This window comes from Podarcis raffonei, chromosome 6 (assembly GCF_027172205.1).
Source record: "Podarcis raffonei isolate rPodRaf1 chromosome 6, rPodRaf1.pri, whole genome shotgun sequence".
NCBI lineage: Eukaryota > Metazoa > Chordata > Lepidosauria > Squamata > Lacertidae > Podarcis > Podarcis raffonei.
This window is the reverse complement of record NC_070607.1, coordinates 56,989,966-57,005,042: the sequence shown is the minus strand read 5'-3', so window position 1 is coordinate 57,005,042 and position 15,077 is coordinate 56,989,966. Positions and strand designations below refer to the sequence as shown.

Here is a 15,077-nt window from a genome sequence, read left to right as displayed (position 1 = left end):
ATACATTTCAGGCACATTTTACCCCAAAGAATCCTGGGAATTGTAGTTTATATTTCCCAGGATTCTTGGGGACAGGGTTGCTTTAGATGTGCTTTAAGATGTGCATGCAACCTCTCTCCCAAGTGTGTAATCTGGATGAGAGAATGTGTTGCTATCTTCAGTAATCAACTGCAGTCAAGTGCAGTTCTGTATCCAGAAGTATGTTAAGGGTTTAAGCAATTATCATTATAATTTGTCCAATCCCATTCTTATTAAGTTGAGATCATATTTATGTCCTCTGTACAAGTTGGGGTTATTTCAGCACTAGGGCAATTTCCAAAACTTGCCAAGGTCCTAAGCAACATTATATCTTATCTTAATTTTCTCCCAGTAAATGTTTTTATAGGAGAATTCCAAGGACAAATGCTTAATGTTACATTTGCTTTCTAAGGTGTGATTCCTTCAAAGGCCCTGGTCAATTCCATTTGCCCCTTTCTTTCAAGGCCGAGATGGGGAGCCTGTAGTCTTGCGGATGTTGCTGGATTGCAGCTCCCATCGTCCCTAATCACTGGACATGCTGACTGGGGCTGATGTGAACTGGAAGTCAACAACATCTGGAGGATCACAGGTTCCCCAGCCTGGTTTGAGGACCATCAGAAAAGCTAATTGACTTGTTTCAATATGCATTAAGTCTATTGTATAGAATGAAAGCATTTTTCAAAGCTGGCTGGTAGATTTTTTTTTGCAGCTGGGTGTTTTTGGCAACTGTCCCTTGCTAAAGTATCTATTTTATTTAACTATTTCAGCAGTCCAGGTGTAAGGGATTTTTGTTGTTGTTGCTGTTTAGCTTTCTTTGGCCTTTGTTGCTGTTGTTAGCTTCAAAGCGTTTTTTTAAAATGACAGATTCTGAAAGAAGTACCTATGAAGCAATGTTTACAGCATATGTTGTTTCCAGCAAAGATAATCAAGCACACGATGAGCAATGGCATACAGCTTTGAAGCATTTTAAATGTGCTAGGTTTGCCCTGAATCAGAAATGTAGACCCAATTTGTAAGGCATGTAGTCAGCAATCATGTAGTTTAGCTTCTGATTAACTCTCCCATACTCTGCAAAATTGGTCCATGTTAGCAATTTTATGGGGTTCAAAGCAGTACAAGCGTTCGTACATTCGGAGTGAAAGCAATGTAATACAGGAAGCACTGCACTCACTTTGAACTGACTTCATTCAATTTCAGCGATGTAATTGTGCAGAAAAATCTGATTGGCTACATACACCCTTTCTGCAAATTAATTGAAACAAAGCATGTTTTCTATCTTACTCGTAATCCTATACTCAAAACAAACACAAAAAGTCAGTTCATCATTATGGTGTCGGAAACCTGCAGCCAATGCAAGGGATGATACACTCACCACAATATATTGAGGTTCTATGAAAGAGAGTTAATCCAGAGCTGGAAAAGATATTCCCCAGACGTAAATCCCATTGAGAATTTGTGGGCTATATGCAAAAGTCTGCTCCGTGCTGCAGACTGTCCAACTATGGAGAATCTCATTCAGGCGCTGATTCAAGTGTGGTACAGGGATCTGAAAATCAACAGTGACTGTTCGAAACTAGTAGACTCCATGCCAAACCATGTTCAAATGCTGCTTAAAAATAGCGGAGGTCATATCCATTACTAATGTACGTATATATGAGTTTTGTACATGTATATGTGAGTTTTGTACAACAAACTACTAAATTCATTGTTTGTTTCAATTAATTTGCACAAGGGTGTAGTAATGGCAGGAAGAAGGGTGAGTTGGGGTGGGGAAGGAGAATGACACAATGGCAGCAGATGGCTGTGAGCAGGACGTTCAGGGAGCCTTTTTAGCCCTCTCTCTGACAGCTCCCATTATTTAAGCAACCTCTGACGGCAGGGGATGCAAGACATTATTCAAGTGCTGCAATAGAACATAGAAAGTTGCCTTATACTAAATCACACCATTGGCCCATTTGACTCAATATTCCAGTCAAAATTGTATTGACTGGAAGTGGTCCTCCAGGATTTCAGATAGGAGTCTCTTCCAGCCAAGGATCAAACCTGACTGGGATTGAACTTGGGACCTTCTGCACAAAGAGCAGGTGCTCTACCTCTGAGCTATGACCCTTCACAACATCAGCTTAGCTACAAATTAGAGACCAGCAAATAAAATATGAGATGCAACACTAGTAAACAGTCCATCGCTGTCAATGTGAATGCAGCAGCACTAGCCCTACCATTAAGCAGAATAACACACTAGCTCAGGCAGCTGATTTGGGGTGTTGTGAAAGGGCAGTGGACTGTTAGCTAATGCATTGTTTATTTGTATTTCTACTGCCAGGAAGAGGGAGAGGAAGTCATGGGATACCCTGTCTCAGGGGCCAAAATAACTGTATAGGTTGTTAAATGTGCCGAGACTTGTTAGGAGACCCTGTTTCTCTCACAGAGTGACAATTGCCAGAGTGGTTATCCACAGCAGGCACTGCACCATGAGGAGTGTTGGCTGCTAATTTAATAATGGCAGGAACGGAAGTAACATATAAATGGAAAGCATCAAATGGTTCTAAACAGTGCAACCCTTGACACATCGGCTCAGATATAAGACCCCATATTAGTTAAATGGGACTTACTCCCAGGTAAGGAAGTAGAGAATTACAACCTTGATTTAAAAATAGACTAAGATAATTGAAACTACTCTGCATGTGTTGAAATTTATTGCCTTAATTAGATTTGGGAGGAAAGAAGAAACAGGATTAGGTTAAATGATATTGAAAGTTGGAATCTTTTTTTATCCGATTGTAATGTGTTATTGAATCAAAATATTCCACTTGGAAATCTTATGGCTTGGAGTTGATTTTGAGTATGGAGAAAATGTATAAATGCTTATTTTAAATTTATATTCTAATTAAAATTGGGGAAAATATGTGTTACTGAGGATGATATGCTTTTGGGGTGAACGGAATTTGTACATGCATGCCTATGCACAGCCATAGTACTTTAATTCTTGGTGGCAGTTGATTAGAAACTGGCCTGAATCAATAATTAATTTGCTTCCCAAATAGCTGTTATCTCTCATGCCTCACTAAGGGCTCGTGGGTTTGTTTCCAATGTCATTTCTCTGCAATTAAATGGTCCATTTTCAACACTGTAATTGCATAAGCAAATCTTACTGATACATATGTTTGCCTTCCTTATCCAATACCCAATGTCTTTGGTAAATTTTGAGTGGAAGGGTATAACATTGATTTAGGATCTGGGATGCAAAAATAACCTTCCTCTTTCAATGCATGCCTGCTTAATCCCAAACTTCAGTAGATTGGGATGAAAGATAATATTCCAAGGTGAAGAGGACGGTCGGTATAGTAATTTACTTTAGTTGTGTCTACCAATGATTACATATTAACTTTCTATTTAATTTTGGGGGGTGAGGGCATCTGAAGTCACATGTGTTCAGAAGGAGGTGGGAACTGAATGTTTCTTATAAAAAGGAAACAGAAGATGAAACAACCTAGTACACAGGTATCAAAATGGGCAAACTATTCCTTCTGACTGGTGAGTAGGACAGGCTCAACTTACCACTGAGCTGGCAAAAGTTTCCATCTCTCTGTCAATCTATCTCTTTTTGTTGTTTTCTGCCTTCGTCAACACACTATTCTAGTCTGACCTAGCTTACTACATCTATAGACTACCTAGCTATAGTAATTTGATGGCCGTTCTAAAAAATGACTAGAAACTGTGATGGTTTAGGAAAAAATAGACCTCTTACTAAGAACATAAGAATAAAAACAAATTATAACAGATGTTTTTAGGCTGGATAACAAGAAATGCTTCCAACAGTAAGAACAGGCATAGATTAAAATAAGTTTTGGAATTCCTTGCTCTAGAGTTTTAAGAGACTGAGGGAAATCTCTCAGGATGTCGCTTAAGTTTCAATAATTCTTTTAATGTGTGGAACTTGGGTAGGTGATCCACAATATCTTTTTACAGCAACAAATGAGTCAGGATAAAGCTACACAGTATCTCAACAACCACATATTCCCAATCCTGCATTTGCTGAGATAACGTCAATGTGGAGGGAGGACACTTGAAGGAGACAGAGGTGGACTGGTGGGGCAGATTGCTGGGCTACAACTCCCATCATCCCTGATCATTGGCAATGATGGCTGAGACTGATGGGAGCTGCAGTCCAGCAACATCTGGAATTGTTCCCCACCGCTGCCTTACTTGGGAAACAGGATTTGGGGAACCCCATGTTTTCCTCATAAATGTGAATTTCAACCCGTTATAGCTATGCCATTATGAAGAGGATCCCATAATCCAAGTATTTATTTATCATACATCTAAGACAGGACCAAAACATATAACAAACTGAATTGTCTGTCTCATCAAGCCAGTAACCATTGCTTGCAATATATCAGGACAAGCCCATGGCTTGCTTCAAAAGCTTCAGAGATCTACAGCAAAACCACCTGATGAGAACACCATTGACTTAAACAGGCTTAGGAGTAATGCTGTCTCTCAAAGGAACCATGGGTGAGAAAGCCTAGGGATCTATAACAAAGTATTCTCAATTGATCAGCACCCTTAACAAACTACACTTCCCATGATTGTTGGGGGAAGCCATGACACTGATGCAGACAATGCAAGTTTGTAGTGTAGATCCGTTCACTGACTTGAAGTTGGAGTGAACTAAGAAATACACACGACTAGCTTTTGTGTTTGACTAACAATGGAACTTTTCTTTCATAGGTCTGGCTCTCCTGCTGCATGTGCAGCTGGGTAAGTTGTAGCAAATTTCTTTTTATTTTATTTTATTCCATGAAAAGCAATAGCTAAAAGAAGCTTCTCCTCTAGTAAGCAATTTGAATGCATTGGTTGACTTTAACCTTTCAAACTGCAGGTGCATCTACCAATATTGTCTGCTACTTCACCAACTGGTGCCAGTATAGACCTGGTATTGCACGTTATATGCCCGAAGATCTTGACCCATGCCTATGTACTCATGTCATCTATGCTTTTGCGGGCATGGCAAACAACCAGATCCAGACCATCGAGTACAATGATGTGGCTCTCTACGGTGGCATCAATGGACTCAAAACCTAGTAAGATCCAGCAGTTTGACATACAACATTCAACACAAGGGGCAGAATCAAGAGAATTTCCAGTGAAATAAATGGGGATTGAGCATTAAGTTTAAATCCCATGAACTTCCATGCAACTTTAGCTCCATGTTTTCCTATGGCTTACGCCTAATTTTTGCATTTCCTATTCCATTTCAATAATATACCGGTACCTGTCTTTCATATTAGCAAAAATCAGACATATATGATACAGAAGGGAAAAGAAAGTAATAAATGGGTGTGTCTGCTCCTTTTTCCAGGCAACTTTCTGCCCACTTTCACAACAGAAGCACACTTTTACATTTTGCTTTCTGGTTTCTTGAAGCCCTGGACAGGCTCCCTCCTAAATTTGCTCCAAAACTCTCGCAACTCCCCAGATTCTGAGGGGGTGTAGAGAGGAATGAGAAGCAAATGTCCAATTAGATCTTGCCATCTGTTGCATTTTTATATTAACAATCGCCCTTTCTATACAATTCTCAAAGGGTACTGGAATTCTCTTTGGATCTATCCCTGGATATTTCAATTCTTTCTTTTTAAAGACAGCCTGCTTGTAACTGTTTCCATATGGTTCAGAGTCCCTTTAATGACCTTCCAAATAATTTGTTTACAGCAATCCTGACCTGAAAACCTTGCTGTCTGTTGGAGGCTGGAACTTCGGTACCCAAAAGTAAGTTCCTCTAGGAGATCTCCTCCCGTATTTAGCACTAGGATGATTAGGCGAGAAAGAGGACAGGGCCCCTGCACCTTTCATAACTGACCAGAAGAGAGAACCTCCACAACTGCTAAAATTTCCTCTTCTACACAACTGGTGCAGGTGCCCTGTCCTCTGTTCCACCTGGACATATTGTTTAGCATCATCTCCAACCTTGCTCTACATTAGCTGTTCTATTTCCCTAGCCCATAAATTAGCACATCTGAGAACTGTTTTTCCTTCCTCCAGCTCCTTAACTAGTGCAGTATGGTTCTAGATTAAAGAAGCCAAGGACCACTTTTACATGTACAAATCTAGACACATATATGTAGATGTGTGTGAGAGTTGTGTATTGTGAGACTGTTCTCTGCATTTCTCTTTTTGTTTCCAGCTCCTTGTGTGCATCTGGAAGTAGATTCCATGTTTCTGCTTCCAAGTAGTCAGAAAAAGCAACTTCCAGGGGCAGGGGGCAACTTTCATCTCACAAGATACATACACACATTTCTATACTGGATTAAATCCATAGATACACTGGATATGCTGGGTACACTGCCAGAAACAACAGGAAAGTATCTTCAAGTCCAAACAATGAAGATTAATGTAAGCTGTTCCTCACAAGGGAGGGAACTCCGGTTCACAGCCAATGCAATTGTACTTGGACTGGATACACTTGGGTTCAAATCCTTGCCCAGCTATGGAATTCACTGGGTGGCCTTGGGCAAGTCACTGTCACCCAGCCTAACCTATCTTGCAGGGTTGTTGAGGAGATAAAATCGGATAACTCAGTTAATATCACACTTAACACCTTTGTAGGCATGTGGGAAATTAACATGCCTTAAGAGATGTGAGGAATATTATCAAGAAAGAATAAATATTTGGATTTTAAGGTTAAGTGACTGAAGATATCACCTTCCTATCTAAATCAGGGATAGCATTATGGAGCAGGAAATCAAAATCTCTAGTTCAGGGAGGAAAACCTATGACGCTGCAGCTGCTGTTGGACTCCAAAACTCCCATCAACAACAGTCAGCATGGACAATGGTCAGGGGTGACCAGAGGTGGGGACCAGCAACATCTGGAGGGCTGAAGGTTCCCCATCCCTCCTGAAGTCTGTGGAATTCAGAATTTAACGATCTCAAAAGGCTATGCTGTTTGCAATAATCAAAGTATCTGGAGAGCACTAGGTTGGTGAGAGCTAGCTCAGACCATCAGCAGCAGATCTAATTAAGCTCTATGGTTTCAGATTTGTGGAACTGATCATTCCGACCTTCCTCTTTGCAGGTTTTCTGACATGGTTTCCTCTGCTCAGAACCGCCAGACTTTCATTCAGTCTGCCATCTCCTTCCTGCGCAAGTATGGCTTTGATGGGTTGGATATTGACTGGGAGTACCCTGGCAACAGAGGCAGCCCCGCTGATACCCAACAACTTTTCACAGTCTTGCTCAAGGTTGGCTTCGACAATGTGCTCTCTCTGTATCTAGGTGACTAATATAGCAATCAAAGGTTTGTTATGGAATTTTACCTAGTGCTATTTGTCTAGGCAACACAATCACTAAAACAGATATAATAACACCTCCATGTCTTTAGGGTAGGATACCTTTTTTCTCATCTTTCCTGGGCTGGATCTAGACACATCAAAAACGTGTTTCAGGAAAATGAGTTGTGAGCTTTATTATGGGAAATATAATGTAGCTGAGTACCCTGTTCGTGTTCCAATAATCTGCATCTCAGAAATATTAACAGCGTTTGTGATGCTCATAGTTTGAGGCAAATGGTGGGTAGAGAGCTTCAGAAGTGGATATAGAGGGAAGTGAGACTGTGATTACAGTTTTTGATTAAATAACTGCATGAGTGGAATGACTTCTGCTTCTGCCCCCTCCCCCACCCTCTGTGCATGCCCAACACCATCCCCATCTCTACTCAGGAAAGTTAGAGGGGGGACCCAGAAAAGATTTTTTTGGCGGGGGGGGCATGCAGAAAGTGGAGAAAGTTCCATCAAGCAAGTGGAAGCCATTCTGCTTATGCAATGAGCTACTTAGTGCTATGTTGAATACAACCCAATTTTCTTAGTTACCCTGTGCCTTACATTCTGGAACATCACCTCATTATGTCCGCAAAGCCAAGCATGTTAAACATTTTTTTAAAACCATGACCCTGAAATTAAGAGTCTCATGCTCTACCAAACAGACAATGAAGATTTTAAAAACTCAGATAAGGGTGTGTGTGTGTGTGTTCTTAAAAGAGTAGCTTAGTGCTGGAGTTACAAATTTTCTCTTAGGAGCAAATGTCTGCACTGCTGCTCCCTTTAATCCTCCTAGTGTGCTTACTCCAGAAGCAGGGGAGAGGTTGAAAAGGATAAAAATTATTTTCCCCTTGACCACCATTCCACTCATCCATACGCACACAGGAGCAGGCACAGCAAGTCTGTAGTTTTTCCACCATCCCAACCTACCTCCTGGGGCACTTGCCCCCTCTTGCCCCCTACGCTCGATCCAGACCTGGAGTAGCTTGTGACAATTCACTTCTTCCAATAACAGGAAATGTATGAAGCTTTTGAACAGGAGGCTTCTCAAACCAACAAGCCCAGACTGTTGATCTCTGCAGCTGTGTCTGCTGGTGTGGGCACCATTGAGACTGCTTACCAGATCCCAGAGATGTCTAAGTAAGTTGCATGTGGATAGCTTGGCTCATTGTGAGCTAGCATAGACAATACGGAGGTAGCTGGCCCAATGGTTTCATTTGGTATAAGGCAGTTTCCTATGTTCCTAAGAGGAGATAGGCGTACACAGTGGAAAGACACTGGAATTGGGGTAGACTGGTCATTATGGCAATTGCACCATAGCTTAGGCCTTCTGCTGCAGTGATCACCCACTATAGTAAAAGCTGAGAGCTTCTTGGGTTGGAGTGGGTGCCTCCTCACTTTGCCAAACACTAATAAGAAAAATCCAGAATATGATGGCTGGTTTCCTGGTCGCATATCAGGCAAGCAGTGGTGATGTCTATGGCTCAGCACTTTAGTGAAATGTGAAATAACAAGAGCAGCAGAGATTAAACAGAGACTACCTGCCTATCTCCATCTACTGTATCTGCCTGTGGTCTTGCCTATACTTGTCAGTTCAGGAAAGAGGAAAGAATGTGACTTATGTGGCAGAGGACATGCACAGGCCAAATTATGTTTCAGCACGGAATTCTTTACATCCTTTAGCATAGTCTGAAGTAGATACATAACAGTTTATTAATGTGTGCATTGGAGCATATTACTGTGTTCACCAGTGACAAAAACAAACATTAGCAGTAATGCTGAAGTGATTGATGAAAGTCTCTGTGTGGATCTTGTGTATATTGCATCTATACCCTGCAAATCTCACAAATCTTGAGAGGCTGCCCCATGCTCAGTGATTGGGAACTTGGCAATATCTACATTGTATTAATATTAACAATTAAACTCTATTGCAGAAGCAGACACTTTGCCTTCTTACTTATCAATGATTTGAATCATGAGACCAAACGAGATAGGGACCTGAGAATCACCAGAGATGGCTGAGGATATCATATAATAATGCCTCCTGGCTAGAATCCTAACCAACTGAAATCTGATACATTTTCAGGGTGAGGGGTACGAGATGACAGCATCAATGCATGCCAAATGGCCAGTTTTAAATTTGCATAAATTTAAATGAATTGTAATGTTGAATACACTGAAACTGATATATAGAAATGTGCAACAGCCATGATTCTTCCCTTTTCTCTGATAGAAGTGGCAGTGATTAGTTAGCAGAGTAAACACATATGAGGAAAGGGTCCAAAGTTTTCCTTAGAGGAAAATAAATTTCTGGACTGACATATTTGCCTATTTGCTTCCCTCACGTCCCTCCAAGGTACATGGATCTGATCAATGTAATGACTTATGACCTCAGAGGATCCTGGGAAGGTTTCACTGGTGAGAACAGCCCTCTGTATGCAGGCCCTGAAGACCAAGGCTCCTATATTTACTTCAATGTGGTAAGTGACTGAACAGAAATGAAGGGTTTCCTTTATCATCAATCATATCCTACATATTCAGCTGCTGAATATGTAGTTCAGAATTGTCCCATGATTTGCCTTCTGATTGCCTCCTCAATGTTCTTTCCACCAGGACTATGCTATGAACTACTGGAAGAAGAATGGTGCACCAGCTGAGAAGTTGATGGTGGGATTTGGAGCCTATGCTCGCACCTTCACCCTGAGCAACCCTTCTAACCATGGCCTGGATGCACCAACCTCTGGGCCAGGGAGAGGTGGGGCCTACACCCAAGCAGCTGGGACGCTGGCCTATTTTGAGGTAAAACTCTGGCACAGTTCTTGCAGCGATCCTGAACATTTGTTAGTTATCATGATGTCCTGCACTTTCATTTTTTTAATTATAGCTTTTTATGTACTACTGATGCAGTTTTGCATCTGGATATTGCACTTGTGAGCCAATTTTATTTCTGTATAGTTTCATGTTCCTGTTTTTGAATGGGTGTTTATTTGTTGCTTTCTGTGCCAAGGAGCATAATGGCCAATTCTCGCATTCAGAAAGTGTGCTGTTTTTAAGCCAGCATCTGCTATCCTGGTGCCCTCCAGATGTTTTTGACTAAAATGCCCATCAGCCTGCTTTAAACTATGGCAATGTGCAAGCCACTCTTTGCACTGTTGGAGCTGACATGGTTGGAAGGAATGAAATTTTGTTTTGTTTTTTTTTTAATAAATATTTATTAAGATTTTACAGAACAGAACAAAAAATTCATCATTTCAGAACGTATCATTTCCATACATAAAGTTCATATAAAAAATAATACAACAGAAAAACAAAAATATATAGCAAGAAAAAAGAAAGATAAAAAGAAAGAAAAAATGAAAAACCCTTTTTCTTAAATTTATAAAGTTCCATACCCCTCTGTCTTGACCTCCTCACGTCCCCCTTTTTTGTGTTCCTCTTTAATCCAATCCAATTCAGCAAATTCAAAACCTTGTTTAAGCCATACTTAATTTTATATTCTTCTAGTTATTATGTCCCAATTTTCCATTATTTATGATCCATACCTCATCTTATATACTATGACATAATAATGTTCTGTTCATAACCCCCTATCCTTTTAAACATTCTTCTTTTAATTCACATTTAACCAAATTACACCAACCCTGTTACCTTCACTTCCCACATCATATTAACACTCAAAGATTTTACAATATTTTTGTAGATAGTCCTTAAACTTTTTCCAGTCCTGTTCAATCAAATCTTCTCCCTGGTCACGGATTCTGCCAGTCATTTCAGCCATCTCCATGTAGTTGATTACTTGCGTCTGCCAGTCCTCCACGGTGGGTAGATCTTGTGTCTTCCAGTACTTGGCAAGCATCTGCCTTGTTTCCCTAATAAAATTCTAAGGCCAACTATGATTTCCACATTTCTCTCCTGCTCACAGCTAACAAACCCACATATGATTTCTGGAAATGGGTGTAAAGTGGAGATAACCCAACATAGTTTAGCTAGCCTTGGGTAACTAGATCAAACAGTTTCATTGGCTTAATCCAAGATATTGTCTCCACAGGTCTGTACCTTCTTGAAGGAGGGTGCCACTGTTGTGTGGAATGCTCCCCAGGAAGTCCCTTATGCCTATAAAGGAAATCAGTGGATTGGCTATGATAACCCTAAGAGTTTTGGTATCAAGGTAAGCCTGTTTATTGTCTCCATATTCTGCCCTTATTCAGCACTCTTCTAAAATGGCCAGAGGCTCCTTCTGGAAGGCATCTTGCCTTTCTTCTCCCACCTTCCCCATTCCTGTGGAGCGTGATGCCATCAAGCTTTCTTTGAAGAAACTGCAGGTTTAGACTGTGTTGAGTCTTAAAGAGCAGAGCAGAAGGATTTCTAGGGAGCTCAGGAGGAACAAGCTTCCCCCACCCTCCCTTTTAGAAGCCTAATGGGGAAGTAGTATCCATTATGTTCCACCTGTATATTTATGCTCTGCCTGTATATTTGTATAGAATATGAAAATATTACACAACATCTTAAGTCTCCCATGACCATATACAGTGGTACCTCGGGTTAAGAACTTAATTCATTCTGGAGGTCTGTTCTTAACCTGAAACTGTTCTTAACCTGAAGCACCACTTTAGCTAATGGGGCCTCCTGCTCCATTGCGCCACCGCTGCATGATTTCAGTTCTCATCCTGAAGCAAAGTTCTTAACCCGAGGTAATATTTCTGGGTTAGCAGAGTCTGTAACCCGAAGCGTATGTAACCCGAGGTACCACTGTAGAAAGAAAACTGCACCCAAGTACACACGCCCAGGAAAACTTGGGATAGTGGAACAATTATATAGTATTTTCCCCCTAAATAAATAAATAAAAATTTTTAAAAAACTTTGAACCGAGTTTCATGCATCTAACAGTGCAAATCCAAGTCTGTTTTTTTTATTAAAAAAAGTAAACTCCATATAGTTCAGCTGGCTTTTTTTCTCCAAATATGGTTAGGATTTTAGACTATCTGTTTAGGATTTATGTACTGTAATACCTTAACCTATTTCCTGTAACTGCAGTTTTAAAAGTTACAGACCACAGCTCTGGAGTGTAGAGTCAGGCCGTTTATGCTCTCTATCTTAGCAGCTCAAGGGAAAGATAGCTCTGGTTCTCATTTATTACATAATGCTTAACCGTCTAACTCACAGGCTAAGTGGCTGTTGGAGAACAACTTCGGAGGAGCCATGGTCTGGGCTATTGACTTGGATGACTTCACTGGCACATTCTGCGGGGAAGGCAAATACCCCCTGATGAATGCCTTGAAATCTGGATTGGGAGTCACCACACCAAGTGAGTAGCATACTCCTGTTGGCAGGATAGAACTAAGTGCATGGCATGCCCAGAAACCTTCATTTTGTCTGTATGTGAAATAGTGCTACTGACTCCTATTGTGTGTTCATCTCTGTCCTCTTTGGCTCATTTCTTTTGAGGCAGTATGGCTGGTCCACTACTGAAAAAGCCACTGGGTGTGATGATAATTATCTGGATTTCAGCAGATGGGAGGTGGAATTTAACCCTTTCCTTTTCTGCTATGGTCCTTAGGAAAATCTTTCCTCTGAAGTCCTTACTTACCGGTACTTTGGACGCCTTCCTCTCAATGCAAATACTAGCTGAATTTTCACAATGGAGGGAAAGGTTACATTTCCCCCTCTACATGGGCTGCAGCCCCAGTCATTATTCTGCATACATTCTCTGCTGGTTATATTTTTGCAAAGATGCTGTTAATGTCATGTCTAGTCTGGCCAGGGCTTCTTTTGCCACGCTCTGTTAAATTTTAAATTCTCCTTGAATGAGGTTTGTGTTTATGAGACTTTTGTTCCTCACTCCTAGTGCAGGCAATATTGAAAGATATTCCCAAAAGTCTGACTCAGTTTGAGGCAGCCTTCTGTGTTCCTAAAGTTCTAACGCCATTCTCATCTTCCTTTCAGACTGTAAGGTGCCTGCAACAACCCTTGGCACTAATGCTAATCAGCCTGCCCAGGCTACAACAGCAGCCCCATCTGGTGGTGGAAGCTCTGGTGGAAGTGGAAGTGGAAGCTCTGGTGGCAACTTCTGCAATGGAAAAGCCAGTGGCCTCTACCCAGATCCCACTGACAAGAATAGCTTCTACCATTGTGTGAATGGGAAGACCTACCAACAATATTGCCAGAGTGGCCTTGTATTTGATGCCAGCTGCTCCTGCTGCAACTGGGCATGAAGAGAAAAGCCACAGAGTAGTACACACACCTTCCACTGCAGTCAACAGCAAGGAAAGAATTCAGCATGATAAATAAAGATGCATTGCATTCACATCATAGTCTGTGGTTTCTTCTGCACAATTTCAGTATCTCTTCCAGTTAAATCGAGTACTTCAATTACACTTTCTTGCAGTGCTGTAAAAAACAACAACCCAATACTTGATCAAATGTGTGATTTATTTAATTTATTCATTTGCTTTGAAAACATACTGATCATTTTTACCATCCCAAAAGTGTCCAATGAAACATGCAAGAAAACTGTCAACAAAGGAATATAAAACATGCTGCAAGAGAAAATCATGACAAAGATTACAATTCTGAGACAAAGTATGGAGCTCTCATGTAAATATTTAGTTAGATATAGGGAAATAAATGTAGCAGCATAGTGGTCTTGTTGGAGTCTGAAGATCACCATTTTCCTACAGTGAGGAAAAATCCTCTATTCACACACTCCACAAACTATAAAAGGTGCTACAGCATTCTTTGTTGATTTTGTTACGGCAGGCATAGTAAGGCTGTGTATATACAGTACCACATCTTCAAAGCACAGTCTTTTCCTTAAAGAATTATGGGGAGTGCAGTTTACTCCTCAGAAAGCTACAACTCCCAGCAACCGTTAACAATCTACAATGCCCAGAATTCTTTGAGAGAAAGAATGTTATTCAAATGTGCTTTAAAGGCATAGTATGTACCCAGCTACCCCTATGGATGCTATTTCTGGGATTGTAGCAATCGGGTGACCAAATGCAATTAAATTGTTTATTCCCTCTAACTTCCCCCAACCCTCAATGCTTTTCTTGACTGCCACTACAACATATAAAGACCTCAATTAGCAGCAACCTTTAATGAATTCAGGCCTGGTGTGGCCATGTGTCCTGCTTTCCAGAGGGCAGACTTTTATTTGAAGGACTGTCAGAGAGAGGACAAGCCTCTGTTTCAAAATATCCTCCATCTGAAGGGTCTTCCAACCCAAGTCTGGTCTAAATACAAAGAACAGTAAGAAGGGAGAGCAGGGGCCTTGAAGTCAGCACCTGGACAGTGGACTGAGCAGGGACCCAGGTCACCTAGTCATGTTCTTCTGCACTATACTGAGATGTACCTATACACACAAATCAACATTTGCCAGTTTTATGCAGATCTGTGTAATCTTCTGTCCTTTTTGTTGATAATGTATTTCCTCCTTTGGGACAATGAGTGGAGTTCAGAGCAGTTGCCATCACCAACACACAGGGAAACAACAAGAAAGAAAAAATCTACAAAAACTTTCCATGTCCGACATGGAAACATTTCAAGCATTAGGAATGGAAGGATTTCTCCATTTCCCATTTTCCTCAATCTTCAATTTAGTCTTCCACTTTTCTGCAGAAATTTGTGGTTAAAAAAAAAATTCTCAAGAAAATCCTTCAGCATTTTTGTTCCACTTTCTCCTAATAAACATGTAAATTTTGACTAATGCACACATTTTTGCAAGACTTTTCTCTTAATATAATGC

General features: G+C 40.8%; 1 protein-coding gene across 1 annotated transcript; it reads left to right on the top strand.

Annotated features, from left to right (window-relative positions):
- The first annotated feature begins 3,476 nt into the window (after positions 1–3,476).
- On the top strand, positions 3,477–13,637 carry LOC128416074 (acidic mammalian chitinase-like). The gene is made up of 11 exons (XM_053393156.1): positions 3,477–3,552; positions 4,750–4,779; positions 4,901–5,102; positions 5,731–5,787; positions 7,093–7,258; positions 8,349–8,473; positions 9,690–9,813; positions 9,947–10,132; positions 11,382–11,501; positions 12,497–12,638; positions 13,277–13,637. Exons 1-11 carry the CDS (start codon positions 3,528–3,530, stop codon positions 13,543–13,545), a joined length of 1,446 nt encoding a protein of 481 aa, XP_053249131.1. The 5' UTR covers positions 3,477–3,527; the 3' UTR covers positions 13,546–13,637.
- The last annotated feature ends 1,440 nt before the right edge of the window (positions 13,638–15,077 follow it).

Excerpts from the sequence above, each read along its gene's own strand:
- LOC128416074 (XM_053393156.1), top strand. The coding sequence starts at position 3,528 with ATGGGCAAACTATTCCTTCTGACTG. Across the intron at positions 3,553-4,749 it reads CAAACTATTCCTTCTGACTG|GTCTGGCTCTCCTGCTGCAT; the intron begins GTGAGTAGGACA and ends TTTCTTTCATAG. Across the intron at positions 7,259-8,348 it reads TTTTCACAGTCTTGCTCAAG|GAAATGTATGAAGCTTTTGA; the intron begins GTTGGCTTCGAC and ends TTCCAATAACAG.